At 40.7% G+C, this 16201-nt stretch overlaps 1 protein-coding gene across 3 annotated transcripts in view; it reads right to left on the bottom strand.

Annotated features, from left to right (window-relative positions):
• Positions 1 to 12999, bottom strand: part of LOC130918558 (gamma-taxilin-like) — an 81973-nt gene extending 68974 nt beyond the window's left edge. For 2 of the 3 annotated variants that reach the window (XM_057840355.1, XM_057840373.1), the window contains exons 1-3: positions 12873 to 12999; positions 10511 to 10612; positions 2487 to 2631 (exon numbers count right to left, since the gene is read on the bottom strand). In XM_057840355.1, coding sequence (XP_057696338.1) covers positions 2487 to 2631; positions 10511 to 10603 — 238 coding nt within the window. In that variant the 5' untranslated portion in view covers positions 10604 to 10612; positions 12873 to 12999. The remainder of the gene's footprint in view (positions 1 to 2486; positions 2632 to 10510; positions 10613 to 12872) is intronic. The other variant, XM_057840364.1, reaches the window with a different exon arrangement.
• Positions 13000 to 16201: the final 3202 nt, after the last annotated feature.

Genomic DNA, 16201 nt, shown 5'->3' with positions numbered 1-16201 from the left:
AGCTTATGCCAATAAACGGCGCAGTCCAAGCTACGAATCTGAATGCCTAGGTCCACTCTGCTTTCTCTCTCCCACTGTGGATTAAAGAAACTAGTCAGTCAAGGGAAAAAAAACACACTCATTGGCTTGATCCCTAATTAAGGTCAAACTCGCCATTGACACCTTGTGGCGTATTTAAATCACTACCTTACATAATTAAAGAGTGAGGTTTTTTTTGTTGGTTTTTTTTGTTTTTTTAAACAGTATTAAAACACCTGGGGAAATGCTAACATTCCATCATTTATCAATACACGCATGCCTTCTGGATTCATATCATGCCACTTCGTGTAATTACACACATCGCAACACCCAAAAAAATTATAGGAATTTGGATCGATTGTCAAGCTAAAACGACCGGCGCCCGAGATCCCCGTAATCTAGCATATTGTGTGCGTGACGTCACAACTAGGAAACACCGGCTCAGTGCTTGGGTCCTGACAAAGTACTGAATGGCGGCAATAATGGCGGACAATTTTGTTTCTAGTTGCAGCGACGAATCCGACGTAACAAACGTTCTTCTAATGGTGACGAGGAGAGTTGTGAACCTTTCTTTGGTGTTTTGGGTTATCAATTTGAGCCCAAACGAAAGCCAATGCAGTCTACTGAAACGATCATTGAGGGGAGCAATCACACTGATGAAACACCGACAACAGATCGTGTGGGAAACACCGAATGGTTTGTTTTGCATTTCTTTTTGTGAAGCGGATACACCGTGACCGCAAAATAAAGTAATATTTAGAATAATTATCATTTATTGTGCTATCATAGGTTTTCACTCTGCCAACAGACACAAATATGAATGGGATTAAAGGATTTGTTCTGTATATTTTACGAGCGATAATTTATACATGTGTCCAGTCCTATATCCAATGCGTGATATGTTTTTTATTATAAAAGAGTACTCACTCCGGCCATTTCGAGCTTTGCTGCTCCCCTCCTTTGCTTTGCCTGGGGTGGTGGAGTGGTCTCATCAGTGCCAGTCATCGTCCTATTTCTTGATATCTCGGGACATTTAGGTGGCTGCGCGTGTAGGTGGGCACCACATCTGCTTTAAGCAGCAATTTCTTAGCAAAACCTGATTTCATTTGTCCTTAGTTCGAATAGCTTTCAGGTGTAAAATGCGCACCACAAAAATCCGTGCCGGAGACTGGGTCTGCAAAATTAGCCATCTTTGCACGGACAAACTTTACCCATTGTCTGCGTAGTCCAGCTCTTCTTCTCACGTTCAGGAACTCATGGGTACTATATTGCGACAAATGGCTATTTGTACACCACTTAGCACGACAAGTTTGAACCATTTTAGCGATTTTTTGATAAAACATGAACGCAGCTCTCTCGTCGATAAACAATGATGGCACCTGCCTCGACCTTTTGCTTCCTGGTTGTGACATCACAGCCCCATTCGGCTGTTTCCGGGCTACATTTGGAAATGTTCGTAATTTTCGATCTATTTTCGATAATTGGTCATGAATGTGATTTATTTTTTTGTTAACTTTATTAATATTTGTTACCATGCCACATAACGGTTCTATTGATATCTCACAGCCCCTTAGTATTATAATTCTCTTTTAAGAGTGAAAGGTGAATTCTGGCAGCTTGGCCCTGTGACGTCACCACCCTTCGACGTCAACAACAACGTTGACTTATTAGTTCAAATAATTTTACAAATTGTATACAAACGAAAACATCAAGAGGGGTTTCAATATCAATTTATAATAACTTGTACTAACATTTATCTTTTAAGAACTACAAGTCTTTCTATCCGTGGATCCCTTTAAGGTCACTGAGAAAGGTCAACAAGTCAGAGGATCTGCTGTTTTCCTTCAATAGATGCTCTGTAGAGAGCATCCTGACCCACAACACCTTAGTGTGGTTTAGGAGCAACTCTAAGAATGACAAGAAGGCTCTGGAAAGAGTCAGGAAATCAGAACAGAGCATCATTGGAGTGCAGCTGTCCTCTTTGTCAGACACCTATATCATCAGGTATCCACGTAGGGCCAAAAGCATGGCCTGTGACAGTTCACACCACGGGTACAGCCAGTTCTCCCTGTTGCCCTCAGAGAAGAGGTACAGATGCATCAAAGCTCTGATTTCAAGATTTATGAACACTTTCCTTCCCAGTGCAATTAGGGTAATGAACACGCAGTAATTGTTTGCACGGCGTTATGTTCAGTGACTGCTTACTGTGCAATGTATTTATTTAATTTATTCTACTCTATTGTTGCTCTGCTGCCCTCTCTACTGCAGATGCATAACGGCATCCCTCATGATTTACGTTGCCTGATCTTCACACTTCTGTTTTTACTTTTTTTTTTTTTTTTTTTTTTTTTACTTTTGCACCACCGGAGTAGTTTTCAAATCTCATTGAGCATTTTCTATAATGACAATAACTACATTTAATACAATTCATTCAATAAAGTGACAGCCCTCCATTATAGAGTTCCCACCAAAGGCATCGTGTTCAGCAGATTTAGGTTCACCTCCAGGCTCAAGCTCCGTCTCCTTCAAGTCACTTGGGCTGCCTTCTCTGCCAGGAGTCTCTCCTCTTTCTTCCTCAGCACAACATATTTCTAAGCCAAACTGTGCAACTTCCTGAGAAGAGACAAAGAGAAAATGTACAGTGAAAATCAAACGTCTTGAATGAAACCACCGGCCAATTGCCCAGGGCAAGTAAAAAAACATTCCTTCGCAAAGGGGACGAAACATAGAACATGCCCGACTAAGCAAGCAAATAAAAAAAATATATACCTTTGGAGCTATGCACAAATTGAGGTGATTAGATGTGTCATTTGAGTGGGAGTGGAGAAGCAACCAACGGATTCAAAATGTGACTATTGTTGTGTCTATTTGAGCAAGTATTCCACCCTACAGTGAATATACTTTGCTTGACGACGGCAAATAAAAGGTCCTACTAAAAAAGATAAAAAATGTAAAAACACCGGCATTTTCTATGCTGCTATGAATATGATGACACCAGCAAATGAGCATAAGGCGGAAAAAACAGACAAGACTGAAAAAGCCGTTTCTGCTCTTGCACTCATCTTTAAAAGAAACTGCTGTATTTTCAGCCAAAACAACTGTTGTGTTTGATAGAACAATATGTCTATATCAGGGGTGGGCAAACCGGTCCTCGAGGGCCGCAGTGGGTCCTGGTCTTTGTTCCAACTGATTCAGCACACACAGTATAACCAATGAGGTTTCAGTGGAAACAAGGAGCACCTGACTGCAATCAACTGATTGCACTTGTAAGAAACCAGATTGGTGAAAGGCTGTCCTCATGATGGGTATGAACAAAAACCCGCACCCACTGCGGCCCTTTGTGGAATAGTTTGCCCACCCCTGGTGTATATGCTGCCCTAGCAGATTCATGGGCCATTAAGCCCCCGAACTATTTTTAATTTGTCCATTTTACCCTGGAAACCCCCGTTTACAGACGTCGCGCAACTGCTTTTGTTTCAACCCAGCCATAAAACGAAAGTAATTAATTATATTATTCAAAATGTCTGTAATTTTTAGCTAAGAATCATTAACTGATGTCTAATATTTTGTTTAAAAAATAATAATAATAATCGACTTGAAAAAATTATTCACTCGCATATTTTAAACTTTTAAACAAATTACGTCACAATGACAAAAATGGTGTCTGTAAAAAAAGTCACCGATATCTCACGGATATCTACCTCATAACTATCACTTAATTGTATTTTTTTTTTTTTGTTACTGTTGCATGTCTCCGATGTTAGATTATAAAGAATTGATCCTATCAAAGAAAAATTGGAGAAAAAAAAAACGTTAAAAGGGTAAATATATGAAAAAGAAAATCTCGATAACTCCTTGATGTCTGCGATTTCTGCATCGCGACCAGGGGTGAAAGTAGGCCAGAACGGTCAGGAACGCAGTTCCGGTATAACATTCAGGGCCGGAACGCAGTTCCGGTATAAGATTTAGGGCCAGAACGCTGTTCCTGTATACGGTGCTTTGATTCCGAAAATATGACGGCAACTGTCAAAACGCTATGTAAAAAAAAATAAAAAATACAAAGCTGTCACACGTGCATTTCATCTCCAAGAAGAAAACAATCTACAAACATCAGATTTACATACACACGTGTTAACAACAAGCATAATAAAGTGCTTGTGTAGCGTAATCCGTTTCCACCGATATTTATTATTTATTTTATTCCACGAACGGCATGGAGGTTTCCCCAGCTGCTGCAGTTATCAGAGTCTGACGATGACGAGTCACGCCAACGTGCGAATGCACGGAGCAAAGCAAAACGCCTGGACTCAATTATCCATTCAATTGGCTGACATACTGACATGTGATCACCAGACATAGTTAGCTCTGATTGGTTCAAATGTGCATGTTTTCTGAAACAGCAAAAAAAAAAAAAAAAAGGGGCAATGCAACAGAAAATGGATCAAATCTTTAAGAGCAAGGAAAGAGTTGAGAAGGCGTATTTATCATATTTAGTTTTATTTGCGCTGATGGGGAGGTTCAGAACATCTTAGCTGTCAATGTGCACTTTGGACTTATATTTGTTCATTTATGTTAGGCTTTTTATTCATTTCCTTATGATTTAAAAAAGTCAATGTTTGCGCGATCTTCAAAATATATTCCAATTCACTCCGCATAATATAAGTCATTTGTACTTATTTTTCTTAAAGCAGATTACTTATATCCTGATTATTAAAAAACAAAAAGTAAATGTTCACATTATCTTCAATTTTAATATACATCCTGTGTTGTTAAGTAGTTAAAATTGAGATTTGTCATTTAGTATGTGAGTAAATGAGGGAAAATCATTGAAAAAATACAATTTTGAATGAAAATCAGTTTTGGTATGTGTTATAGAAATAACTGACCAAAACAATTGCATTTCAGTAGTTTCGACACTCCCCCCCCAGAAAATATATAAATAAAATTTCTTGCTCCGTGGCGACCTTCACGTCGGGGAGTTCCGGCAAGAAATTCTAACCACTTTCACCCCTGATCGCGACCCTTGTTATATTACCAAGTTTCACCCATAAAATCCCCCAAAAATCCGGCTGTGGCCTTTCACCTCTGTGTCTTGACACTCGGTAATACATGCTACATGGAGTTTTTGGATTGAAACAATGTAAGTACGTCATAGTATCTCGTAAAGTCATGGCGTCTTTAATTCTGCTCTTTCATGCTCTCACCTCCTGATAGGGTTTTGCTGTTTATTTTTTTTTAAATGCTCTCCTGTTCCAAAACTTTCTTCCCACAGAAAATTGAGATTTTAAGCTTTCCAATTATGTATTACACATGCATATCAGACAATTTTGAAAGTTGGCCAAACTTGGGAACGGAACTTCAAGTCACCAGAGTGTTTTCCGTCGTAAATTTACTGTTATATAGTCAGTCAAAAAATACCTTTTCAACAGTGTCAACGCTTGTTTGTCAGCTGTAAAGTCAAACTAGGAAAGAAAAAGACCAATAAAAAGGAATTAACTGACAGGTAAAAGACTGAAAACTCGTCCGCATGCACCCATAAAAACGACGCACTATAGGAAGGAACTGAACAATCAAAAATGTGCAACTCGAACCAACAAAAGGAAGGAAGGAAGGCGAAGGGGGCATTGAAAAACCACTAACACCGACAACACACTAACACCAACAACACAAGTGGCGGCCCGCTCATATCTATTTTTTGTTGAAATCAAAATAGTGGATCAAGTGCAAGTGCAAAATGCCAATAAGGGACTGCCATACTACATATGGCATTGAAAAACCACTAAGACCAACAACACAAGTGGCGGCCCGCTCATATCTATTTTTTGTTGAAATCAAAATAGTGGATCAAGTGCAAGTGCAAAATGCCAATAAGGGACTGCCATACCACATATGGCTCACACAGTGCTTCTGGCTCAAAATAACAACAAAGGCACACAGTTTCAGTACAGTGAATGAGGTATGTAATGAGTCTACTGTATAATTATCTTTCAATCATTTATTGTTAATTTAATTTTTGCACCATGAATGCAAATGGTATGCTCACAACAAATCTTAGTTTAGAGACATCTAATGGTAATAAGCATAACTGTTGTACTAGGCTGTAACCAGCCCTTGAACAAAGGCAGAAAGAAGGCTTCACTTTGATCATGGAAAAACTCACTCTGCCATTTCAACAGCGTGACTAAACATCATTTGTTAGAAGCTGTTACGTCACGCGCGGGAGTGTGGGTTTATGCAGCAGAACATACAATCACCGCAGACAGCAACTTGTCGGACAACTCGTTTTTCTTCAGCAATTCAGACATTGAATTAAAAAAATGTTTTCGTTTACCAGGGTTTCGAGGACGATTAATGTGCTGACAGCAGTGGAATTCTTCCCAATAACCACAAATTTGAAATCTTAATTACACTATACATAAAATCCATCATCTGTTTGATTGGTGGCAACTCTTTATTACTAGTATAGTGCTTGAGGTGATCTAGTAATATTGAAAAATTGTTACATTGGAAATGCAAGAAAGTTACTCTTTCCCACGTGTAATTATTATTATCTATATTGATTTTTGATAACTGATTCCTAATAAAACTGATTTATGGACAAAATGCTAGTCCTACTTGAAAATATGTGCAAAAACTCCATCAAACCCAGTCCCGCCGATGTTATTTGTCCATACACTGGCTTTTTTTTTTTTTTTTTTTTTTTTTTTTTTTAAGTTTTTTTCTGTGTTTCGTCAAACAAAAAGCATTGGAAAAGTTACACTAGGGAACATATTTCCCCGGGATAGTAAAAACATGTAAAGATCAAAATGGCACCATGCTGCAATTTCTAACTTATTGCAAACAGGTTGGGGAGATTCGCACTAAATTCTTGTAATTATGCAATGTTATGGCTCATTGACTCCCATTATAAATCAGAATTTTTGATATGCTGTAAACCTGATGTTTTATAATGCATTTTCCGTGATTACTGATGCAATCGCTTCTTTGGCGAGTCAAAAACATGGAAATAGAGGAATTTGTGTGTTGAGAGTCTTAACACCCAAAAGTCACTAGGGGGCGCCATTGGCCAATACATGAATTTGCTTGCAAATAAATTCTGTTGTTAAGACTTGTGGACTTATTTGGGCCTCTAACTATGTCATATGAAATATTCAAATTAGACTTTTATTTTACATATATATATATATATATATATATATATATATGGTGGAAAACACAAAACTGAAAAAGCAGTTTCTGCTCTTGCACTCCTTTTTAAAATAAACTGCTGTATTTTAAGCCAAAACAACTGTTGTGTTTGATAGAACAATATGTCTATATGCTGCCATAGCAGATTCATGGCGCATTAAGCCCCGGAACTATTTTTAATTTGTCCGTTTTACCCTTGAAACCCCTGTTTACAGACGTCGCGCAACCGCTTTTGTTTCAACCTAGCCATGAAAAGATGGTAAGTAATCGTATTTATTATTTGAAATGTCTGTCATTTTTAGCTTAAAATAATTGATTAATGTCTAATATTTAGTTTTAAAAAAACAAAAAACGACTTTAAAAAAATTATTCACTCGCGTATTTTAAACTTTTAAACAAATTACGTCACAATGAAAAAATTGGCGTCTAAAAAAAGTCACGGATATCTACCTCATAACTATCGCTTAATTGTATTTTTTTCGTTACTGGTTGCATTTTCCCCAATATTTTAGATGATAAATATTTGATCCAAACAGACAAAAATTGAAAAATAAAGTTTGAAAGGGTAAATATATTAAAAAGTACATCTCGACCACTCCTTGTTGTCTGCGATTTCTGCATCGCGACCCTTGTTATATCACCATGTTTCACCCATAAAATCCACAAAAAAATCCAGCTTTGGCCATTCACAGCTGTGTCTTGACACTTGGTGATACATGCTACATGGAGTTTTTGGATCAAAACAAGGTAAAGGGGACATGAAGAAAAAACAATAATAATAATAAAAGCTATATATGTGTAGATAGGTCTGATGTCAATGAACATTTTTGAGTGGTTGAAAGTGAAAAAATATTCATCAATGACTTAGTTATCACATTTCAAAAGGAAAAACCATACTTTGGACAAAATCACAAGAATTTAGTCAAAATAAAATAACGCCCACTGGTTAAAAAAACATAAGTCTTTTCTTTCCCCCAGACATTTTCATTTTACGGACTAGGGAAACTTTAGCAAGAATGTGAATGAGAAAATGATTTGGAATTCTACATAGTTGGAGAAAACTTTTCATTTTCCTAAAGCAACTAAAAAGCCATTTTGCAAACTGTTCGACGGTAACGGGAAAAAATTTTATGTTTTCTGTTCACACAGCCCCTTAAAGGTCAATACTGTGACCCCAAGTACGTTTTTCTCTTTATTGTAATGTCCTGTCCGTAAATATTCAAATACAGTGACTTAGGAATGTGCCGGTATGAGATTTTGACTGTATGAAAACCTTAAGCAAAAATACTTATTCACTTATTGACGTTATCCCGGTATTGCAATTATAGCTGTGAAATGTGTTATATGGGTTTAAAAAAAAAAAAAAAAAAAAAACTTTTTTCCACTGAACAGGATTTTTTTTTTTTTTCACAACATACTTTGAACATCAACTTGAATATAATGTTTAAAAGAACTAAAACAAAAAATAATTTACAAATATTTTAAATAAAATTGAAATAAATATAACTTATAGACAAAACCCATAGCCACAGCCCAACATAAGATCAAGTTGCTCAACATTAGAACAAGAACGCTTGGTAATATAGAACTGGACTTAAAATCAATTTGATCATATATTGTTTATGTAAAACACATACCACTACTACTATTAGTATTAATTAGCTGAATAATAATCGAGAGCTAGGGTGAGAAAAAGCATGCTTGTGTATGACTCATATCATTATTTACACATTATATACCATCACACACACACACACTCTCTTGACACAAAAAGTTGCCAGAGAGAAAAAACACCAAAGGCTGTATTATGAAAATGCTATTTTGAACAGATGTTTACAATGGCGAAAGACTTTACAAAAGTAGGCTAATGGTAGAGAGGAAACTAGTGAGCCGTCTTTGCATCCTAACTATCAATGTTATCTGCCTCGTTAACAAGCTTACGTTATAGTACAGTGGTACCTCTACATACGAAGTTAATTCGTTCCAGGACCTTGTTTGTAAGTCGAAATGGTTGTATGTCGAGCAGGATTTTCCCATTAGAATACATTATAATTCCATTAATTTGTTTAACAGCCCAAAAAGGTACACTAAATCCTTAATAAATACTGCTGTTACTATTGCAAATAGCAATTACAAAGATCAAAACAAACAAATTATGAATAAAAATCATAATAATAATGATATAATAATAGTAATAGTAATAATACCTGTTATAATGTAACGAATCGGGTTCTAATGTGGTGGACTTTTTTGCTGTACCTGAACGCGAGGCTGACGTGACAGTGAGCAACAGAGCGCGGCTCTATTTTTATTAGAAACCTGACACAGCTGGCGATTTCTTTGGGGATGTTACCACAATAAGAATTATAAAGACTGGCAAACGAAGGACGACAACCGGAAAGACTGGCAAACAAAGGAGGACAACCGGCCGAGATCGACATTCTACGGCCCTACTGTCAACCCAGTTCAATGACGCACACACCATGCTTATATTTTGCTATCATTTACATCTTAATTTCAATGGTAAGTGTCACCTTTTCTTTTTTTTTTCCTCCACCTGCACTAACCTTTTTGGATCCAGTGTTGATTTCTCTCACAAGAAAATCAGCCGTGGGTCAGTCTTCCGGCAAAACAAAGAAACTGCGGCACTGTCAAAAATCGTCGTATTTCGAGCATGTCGTCGGATGTAGAAACACATGGCCAGTCAAATTTTACGTCGGATGTCGAAAAGATCGTGTGTCGAAGCGATCGGATGTCGAGGTACCACTGTATTTGTTTTACCATCGCTAGACACACTAAACACGCTGGAGTCGATTCTCGTACCTGATGGGAAATGTTCATGACAGCATTAGCTTACATTAAATTTTGTGTAAAGTGACGAATCATGGACACGTAAATGTGAAATCATGTTGGAGGTCCTTCTGTCCTTCCTCCTCAAAGCCGCGGCCGTCTGTTTCTTTTCGGTAGACGTAGTACTCCCATACTAGCGACTATTTTTGGGGACGGGGGGGCAGACACAGGACAGAGCAACAACGGTAAGGGAAGGGGTGAGCGCTGCCCCTTCAAGCCACGGATTTGTCGCTGCATTTTGGGACATAAAAAAAGTAGCTCATACCGTGCTTCACTTTTGTGGTTTTGAAACCATGACGTTTTCATACCACGGTAAACCTTGAAACCGGTAACCGGCACATGCCTAAGTGACTTGCCCCAATTTAGAAACTGTTGGAGTGGCCCTTGACAAATAATCAAGTTTTTCAAATGGTCCTTTTGAAAATGACTTCCCATCCCTGAAAAAGGCGTTTACCTCAACACAGCCGTCTTCTTCTGTTGGTGAATCAATTTCCCCCAAAATTCTTCTGGTCTCCACATCAATCCCACAAAGTTCTTCTGTGTCCATTAGGTCACGCTAGATAGTCAAAGGGAACAAGGCTTATAAGAGCTTGGTGATCACAAAAAAAATACAGGATATAAAATGAAAATTGTCCATTCTCCATTTTAACATTACAAGACATAAAAACCATTGAGTAATAATGGGGACAATAAATGGTAATTCATGTTTTTTCAATTTTGGTCCAGCCAATGTGTTTTCTAATCAGTTAAAGGACTTTACCATCAGTTGACGGGAAATGGGGCACGTAGCCGCTCCGTAGTGGGCCTATTTTCGAAAATGTGATACAGTGGGGAGAACAAGTATTTGTTCTCCCCACTGTGTGTATATATAAATATATATATCTATATACAGATATATATATATATATATACATATAGGCATATATGAGTCTTCATCAGCAGCGGCATAAAAAAAAAAAAATCAAATTTGTTCCCTAATAAAAGCACGGTTATTTTTTATATAAATATAACAAACTTAAAAAGGCTATAAAATTCTCAAATTTTACGCTTGATGAACCAAAAATCATCAAATGCAGAAATAACCACCGCAACTGACCTTTTTGTCAGAGATGCCAACAGTAGCTCTACCAGTTTCACCAGTAGCTCTACCAGTTTCACCAATGAGCTGTCGCAACAATAATCATGACTCCATTATACCAATCAGACTCAAGCTTGCCTTTCTTGTATCACACCAGCCTGTTCAATCACGTCTTTGAAGCACCGTAAAAAGTTAGGTATGTACTGTATGTACTTAGAAAAAAATACCATATTTAAAAGATAATTCTAAGAATAAAAACCTAACATTGTAAACAGTTACTCACAATATTACTCATTACTTGAGTATTCTTTTCACCAATTTTTTACTTGTACTTGTGTACATATTTTTGGATGATGACTACTTTTACTTGAATAATATTATTTTGAAGTAGCGCTACTCTTACTTGAGTACAAGTTTTGGCTACTCTATCCAACTCTGATCAAAAGGATCCAGGAGGCCACGTCTCTGCACACTTGCTGCCTTTATGAATAAAAAAAAATAAAAAAAGTTGCATGTCCTGCGATAGGACTATTGCCTATGCGCACATTGCGATGCTGATGTTCAAACAATATAATGTGCAGCCCTAATGTACAGTACAATTATTTTATTTTTACAATTATTTATTTTGTAATTTTTTTTTAGCTATTATTTTATTTACATGTTTCAAACTATTCTTTAAATGTTCCAACGACAACATTCATTTATATAGTTTATAAAAAAAAAATATATATATATATATATATATACTTATTAATATTATATGTAGTACACCATAAAAAATGTATTTTAAAAATGTGGGGGGTGAAACAACTTGCCAGTTTTTCACTTTACGCGTTCGGTTCTTGTCCCAATTAAGAGTGATAATTGAAAAATGACTGTATTCCTCCTCATTCTCGAGCATTGTAACGTCCTCTCTGTGTGTATAAATAGTCATATAAAACTATACGTATTTTAATTACAATTATGTTTCAATCAACTAACTATTAATATGTTGCAAAAATACCTAAAATTGTAAAATGGATCCCTTTTAAATCTATACTGGGAAAGAGCTCTTGAGGCTCTACTATTTTGTATCCACCGTGTGTATCTTTCTAGTATTGTTTTGCAAATTCTGCAAGCTTTTGGTGATCTCGCGTTGATGGCATAAGAACGTTCCATCGCCAAAACGGCAACCCGAAGAAGGCCTTCATCTACAAGTAATTCGGTAGAAAACATTGTAAGGCTTTGTATTTGGCATTGAAAGGCTGAGGATCCATATACTTTTAGTTCCTATTCTATGGTGCGCTCTCACGGTGAATCAACAACAACTTATATTTTTAGTTACTTCATTCAAAGAATAATTTCAAATGAAAACCATGAGCAATTTATACTCATTGTGTGTAACACGTAGATGGTCGTTTCATAATAGTGGTCTGTTTAGCTAATCGAATACAAAGTAATCCGATAATGTATTGCTCTGAACAAAATTATCCGTTCGCACACTTGTGTGACACTGAAATTTTAAGTACATTACTCTAAATGTTGAATGACACCAATATCAAAATGGAGCTCAATGTTATCTGACAGCGGCTAGCTGTTGATAGCGTGGCCAACACTATGCCATCAGCTAACACCTGAGATGATTACAGAGAATATCAACAAGTTCAATGAATGCTGACTCCAAGCGGCCGATGCATAACTGTGTTAGCTGTAAAATATTTCAAAGGATAAACTGTTATCAAATATCTAAGACACTTGCCTTTTTAATGTGGTGCCGGTGTAGACATAGAGTTCAAATACATATGGATAGATTTCTTAAGGCGAAGTCGGCGACATAAGGAACGTACGGCCATCTTGCGTCGGGGGACTCCTCTGGGCGGGCTCTGGGTTCTTTGCAATATTGGCAAACAGTTTATTGGTGCTTTACCGCCACCAATCGAGTGGAGTGTGCGTTCTGCTCTGTGGCTGGCCTCTACCACAGACAGAACAGAATAGAATACAATCAAGGGCGTAGGTTTGGTCTCAACATAGGCAGGGACGATATAAGAGCATAACCTGCATGTAAACGTTTTGCTGGGGACGGGACATTAATAAAACCAAACAGATTATTGAACTGGGGTCAGGGCTACATTTGTCACAAATATGAAACTAATAACTGATTTGCCAAATGATCTATGAAAAAAAAAAACATCTGTATTTATTCATACTAACTTTCACGTGTGTCCCATCTGGTGACCCTCCGTTCGATTCAAACCTTTGTTTTTAAACAATTCTAAAGAAACATTTTGAAAACTTCCAGATTAAATGACTGGATTTTATTAGCAAATTTAAATTGCAATATCCATCCATCCATCCATTATCTTCCGCTTGTTCCGGGGTCGGGTCGCGGGGGCAGCAGCTTTAACAGGGAAGCCCAGACTTCCCTCTCCCCAGCCACTTCAACCAGCTCCTCCGGCGGGATCCCAAGGCGTTCCCAGGCCAGCCGAGAGACATAGTCTCTCCAGCGTGTCCTGGGTCGTCCCCGGGGCCTCCCGCCGGTGGGACATGCCCGGAACACCTCTCCAGGGAGGCGTCCGGGAGGCATCCGAACCAGATGCCCGAGCCACCTCAGCTGGCTCCTCTCTACGCGGAGGAGTAGCGGCTCGACGCCGAGTCCCTCCCGGATGACCGAGCTTCTCACCCTATCTCTAAGGGAGAGCCCGGACACCCTGCGGAGGAAACTCATTTCGGCCGCTTGTATCCGGGATCTTGTTCTTTCGGTCACGACCCAAAGCTCGTGACCATAGGTGAGGGTAGGAACGTAGATCGACTGGTAAATCGAGAGCTTTGCCTTTCGGCTCAGCTCCTTCTTCACCACTACGGACCGGTGCAGAGTCCGCATTACTGCAGACGCCGCACCGATTCGCCTGTCGATCTCCCGCTCCCTCCTACCGTCACTCGTGAACAAGACCCCAAGATACTTGAACTCCTCCACTTGGGGCAGGATCTCATCCCCGACCCGGAGAGGGCACTCCACCCTTTTCCGACTGAGGACCATGGCCTCGGATTTGGAGGTGCTGATCTTCATCCCAACCGCTTCACACTCAGCTGCGGACCGCTCCAGTGAGAGTTGGAGGTCACGGCTTGATGAAGCCAACAGCACTAAATCATCTGCAAAAAGTAGAGATTCAATGCTGAGGTCACCAAACCGGACCCCCTCAACGCTTTGGCTGCGCCTAGAAATTCTGTCCATAAAAATTATGAACAAAATCGGTGACAAAGGGCAGCCTTGGCGGAGTCCAACCCTCACTGGGAACAAATTCGACTTACTGCCGGCAATGCGGACCAGACTCTGACACTGGTCGTACAGGGACCGAACAGCCCTTACCAAGGGGCTCGGTACCCCGTACTCCCGGAGCACCCTCCACAGGATTCCCCTAGGCACACGGTCGAACACCTTCTCCAAATCCACAAAACACATGTAGACTGGTTGGGCGAACTCCCATGCACCCTCGAGGACCCTGCTGAGGGTGTAGAGCTGGTCCACTGTTCCACGGCTGGGACGAAAACCACACTGCTCCTCCTGAATCCGAGATTCGACTTCCCGACGGACCCTCCTCTCCAGTACCCCTGAATAGACTTTACCGGGGAGGCTGAGGAGTGTGATTCCTCTATAATTGGAACACACCCTCCGGTCCCCCTTTTTAAAAAGGGGGACCACCACCCCGGTCTGCCAATCCAGAGGCACTGTCCCCGATGTCCACGCGATGTTGTAGAGGCGTGTCAGCCATGACAGCCCTACAACATCCAGAGCCTTTAGGAACTCCGGGCGGATCTCATCCACCCCCGGGGCCTTGCCACCGAGGAGCTTACCAACCGCCTCAGTGACTTCAACCCCAGAGATCGAAGAGCCCACCTCAGAGTCCCCAGACTCTGCTTCCTCAAAGGAAGGCGTGTCGGTGGAATTGAGGAGGGCTTCGAAGTATTCTCTCCACCGACTCACGACGTCTCGAGTCGAGGTCAGCAGTACACCATCTTCACTATACACAGTGTTAATAGTGCACTGCTTTCCTCTCCTCAGACGCCGGATGGTGGACCAGAATTTCCTCGAAGCCGTCCGGAAGTCGTTTTCCATGGCCTCACCGAACTCCTCCCATGTCCGAGTTTTTGCCTCGGCGACTGCCGAGGCCGCAGTCCGCTTGGCCAGCCGGTACCTGTCAGCTGCCTCCGGAGTACCACAGGCCAAAAAGGCCCGATAGGCCTCCTTCTTCAGCTTGACGGCATCCCTTACCGCTGGTGTCCACCAGCGGGTTCGGGGATTGCCGCCACGACAGGCACCAACCACATTACGGCCACAGCTCTGATCGGCCGCCTCAACAATGGAGGTGCGGAACATGGCCCACTCGGACTCAATGTCCCCCACCTCCCCCGGGACAAGGGAGAAGTTCTGCCGGAGGTGGGTGTTGAAACTCTTTCTGACAGGGGATTCTGCCAGACGTTCCCAGCAGACCCTCACAATACGTTTGGGCCTGCCAGGTCTGGCCAGCATCTTCCCCCGCCATCGGAGCCAACACACCACCAGGTGGTGATCGGTTGACAGCTCCGCCCCTCTCTTCACCCGAGTGTCCAAAACATGCGGCCGCAAGTCCGATGACACGATTACGAAGTCGATCATCGAACTGCGGCCTAGGGTGTCCTGGTGCCAAGTGCACATATGGACACCCTTATGTTTGAACATGGTGTTCGTTATAGACAAACCGTGACGAGCACAGAAGTCCAATAACAGAACACCACTCGGGTTCTGATCGGGGGGGCCGTTCCTCCCAATCACGCCCCTCCAGGTCTCACTGTCATTGCCCACGTGAGCGTTGAAGTCCCCCAGTAGAACGAGGGAGTCCCCAGAGGGGGCGCTCTCTAGCACACCCTCCAAGGACTCCAAAAAGGGTGGGTATTCTGAACTGCTGTTCGGTGCATAAGCGCAAACAACAGTTAGAACCCGTCCCCCCACCCGAAGGCGGAGGGAGGCTACCCTCTCGTCTACCGGGGTAAACCCCAACGTACAGGCGCCAAGCCGGGGGGCAATAAGTATGCCCACACCTGCCCGGCGCC

Source organism: Corythoichthys intestinalis, chromosome 1, assembly GCF_030265065.1.
Source record: "Corythoichthys intestinalis isolate RoL2023-P3 chromosome 1, ASM3026506v1, whole genome shotgun sequence".
Taxonomy (NCBI): Eukaryota; Metazoa; Chordata; class Actinopteri; order Syngnathiformes; family Syngnathidae; genus Corythoichthys; species Corythoichthys intestinalis.
Note: the sequence above shows the minus strand (reverse complement) of the source record. Positions and strands in the feature narration are given on the sequence as shown.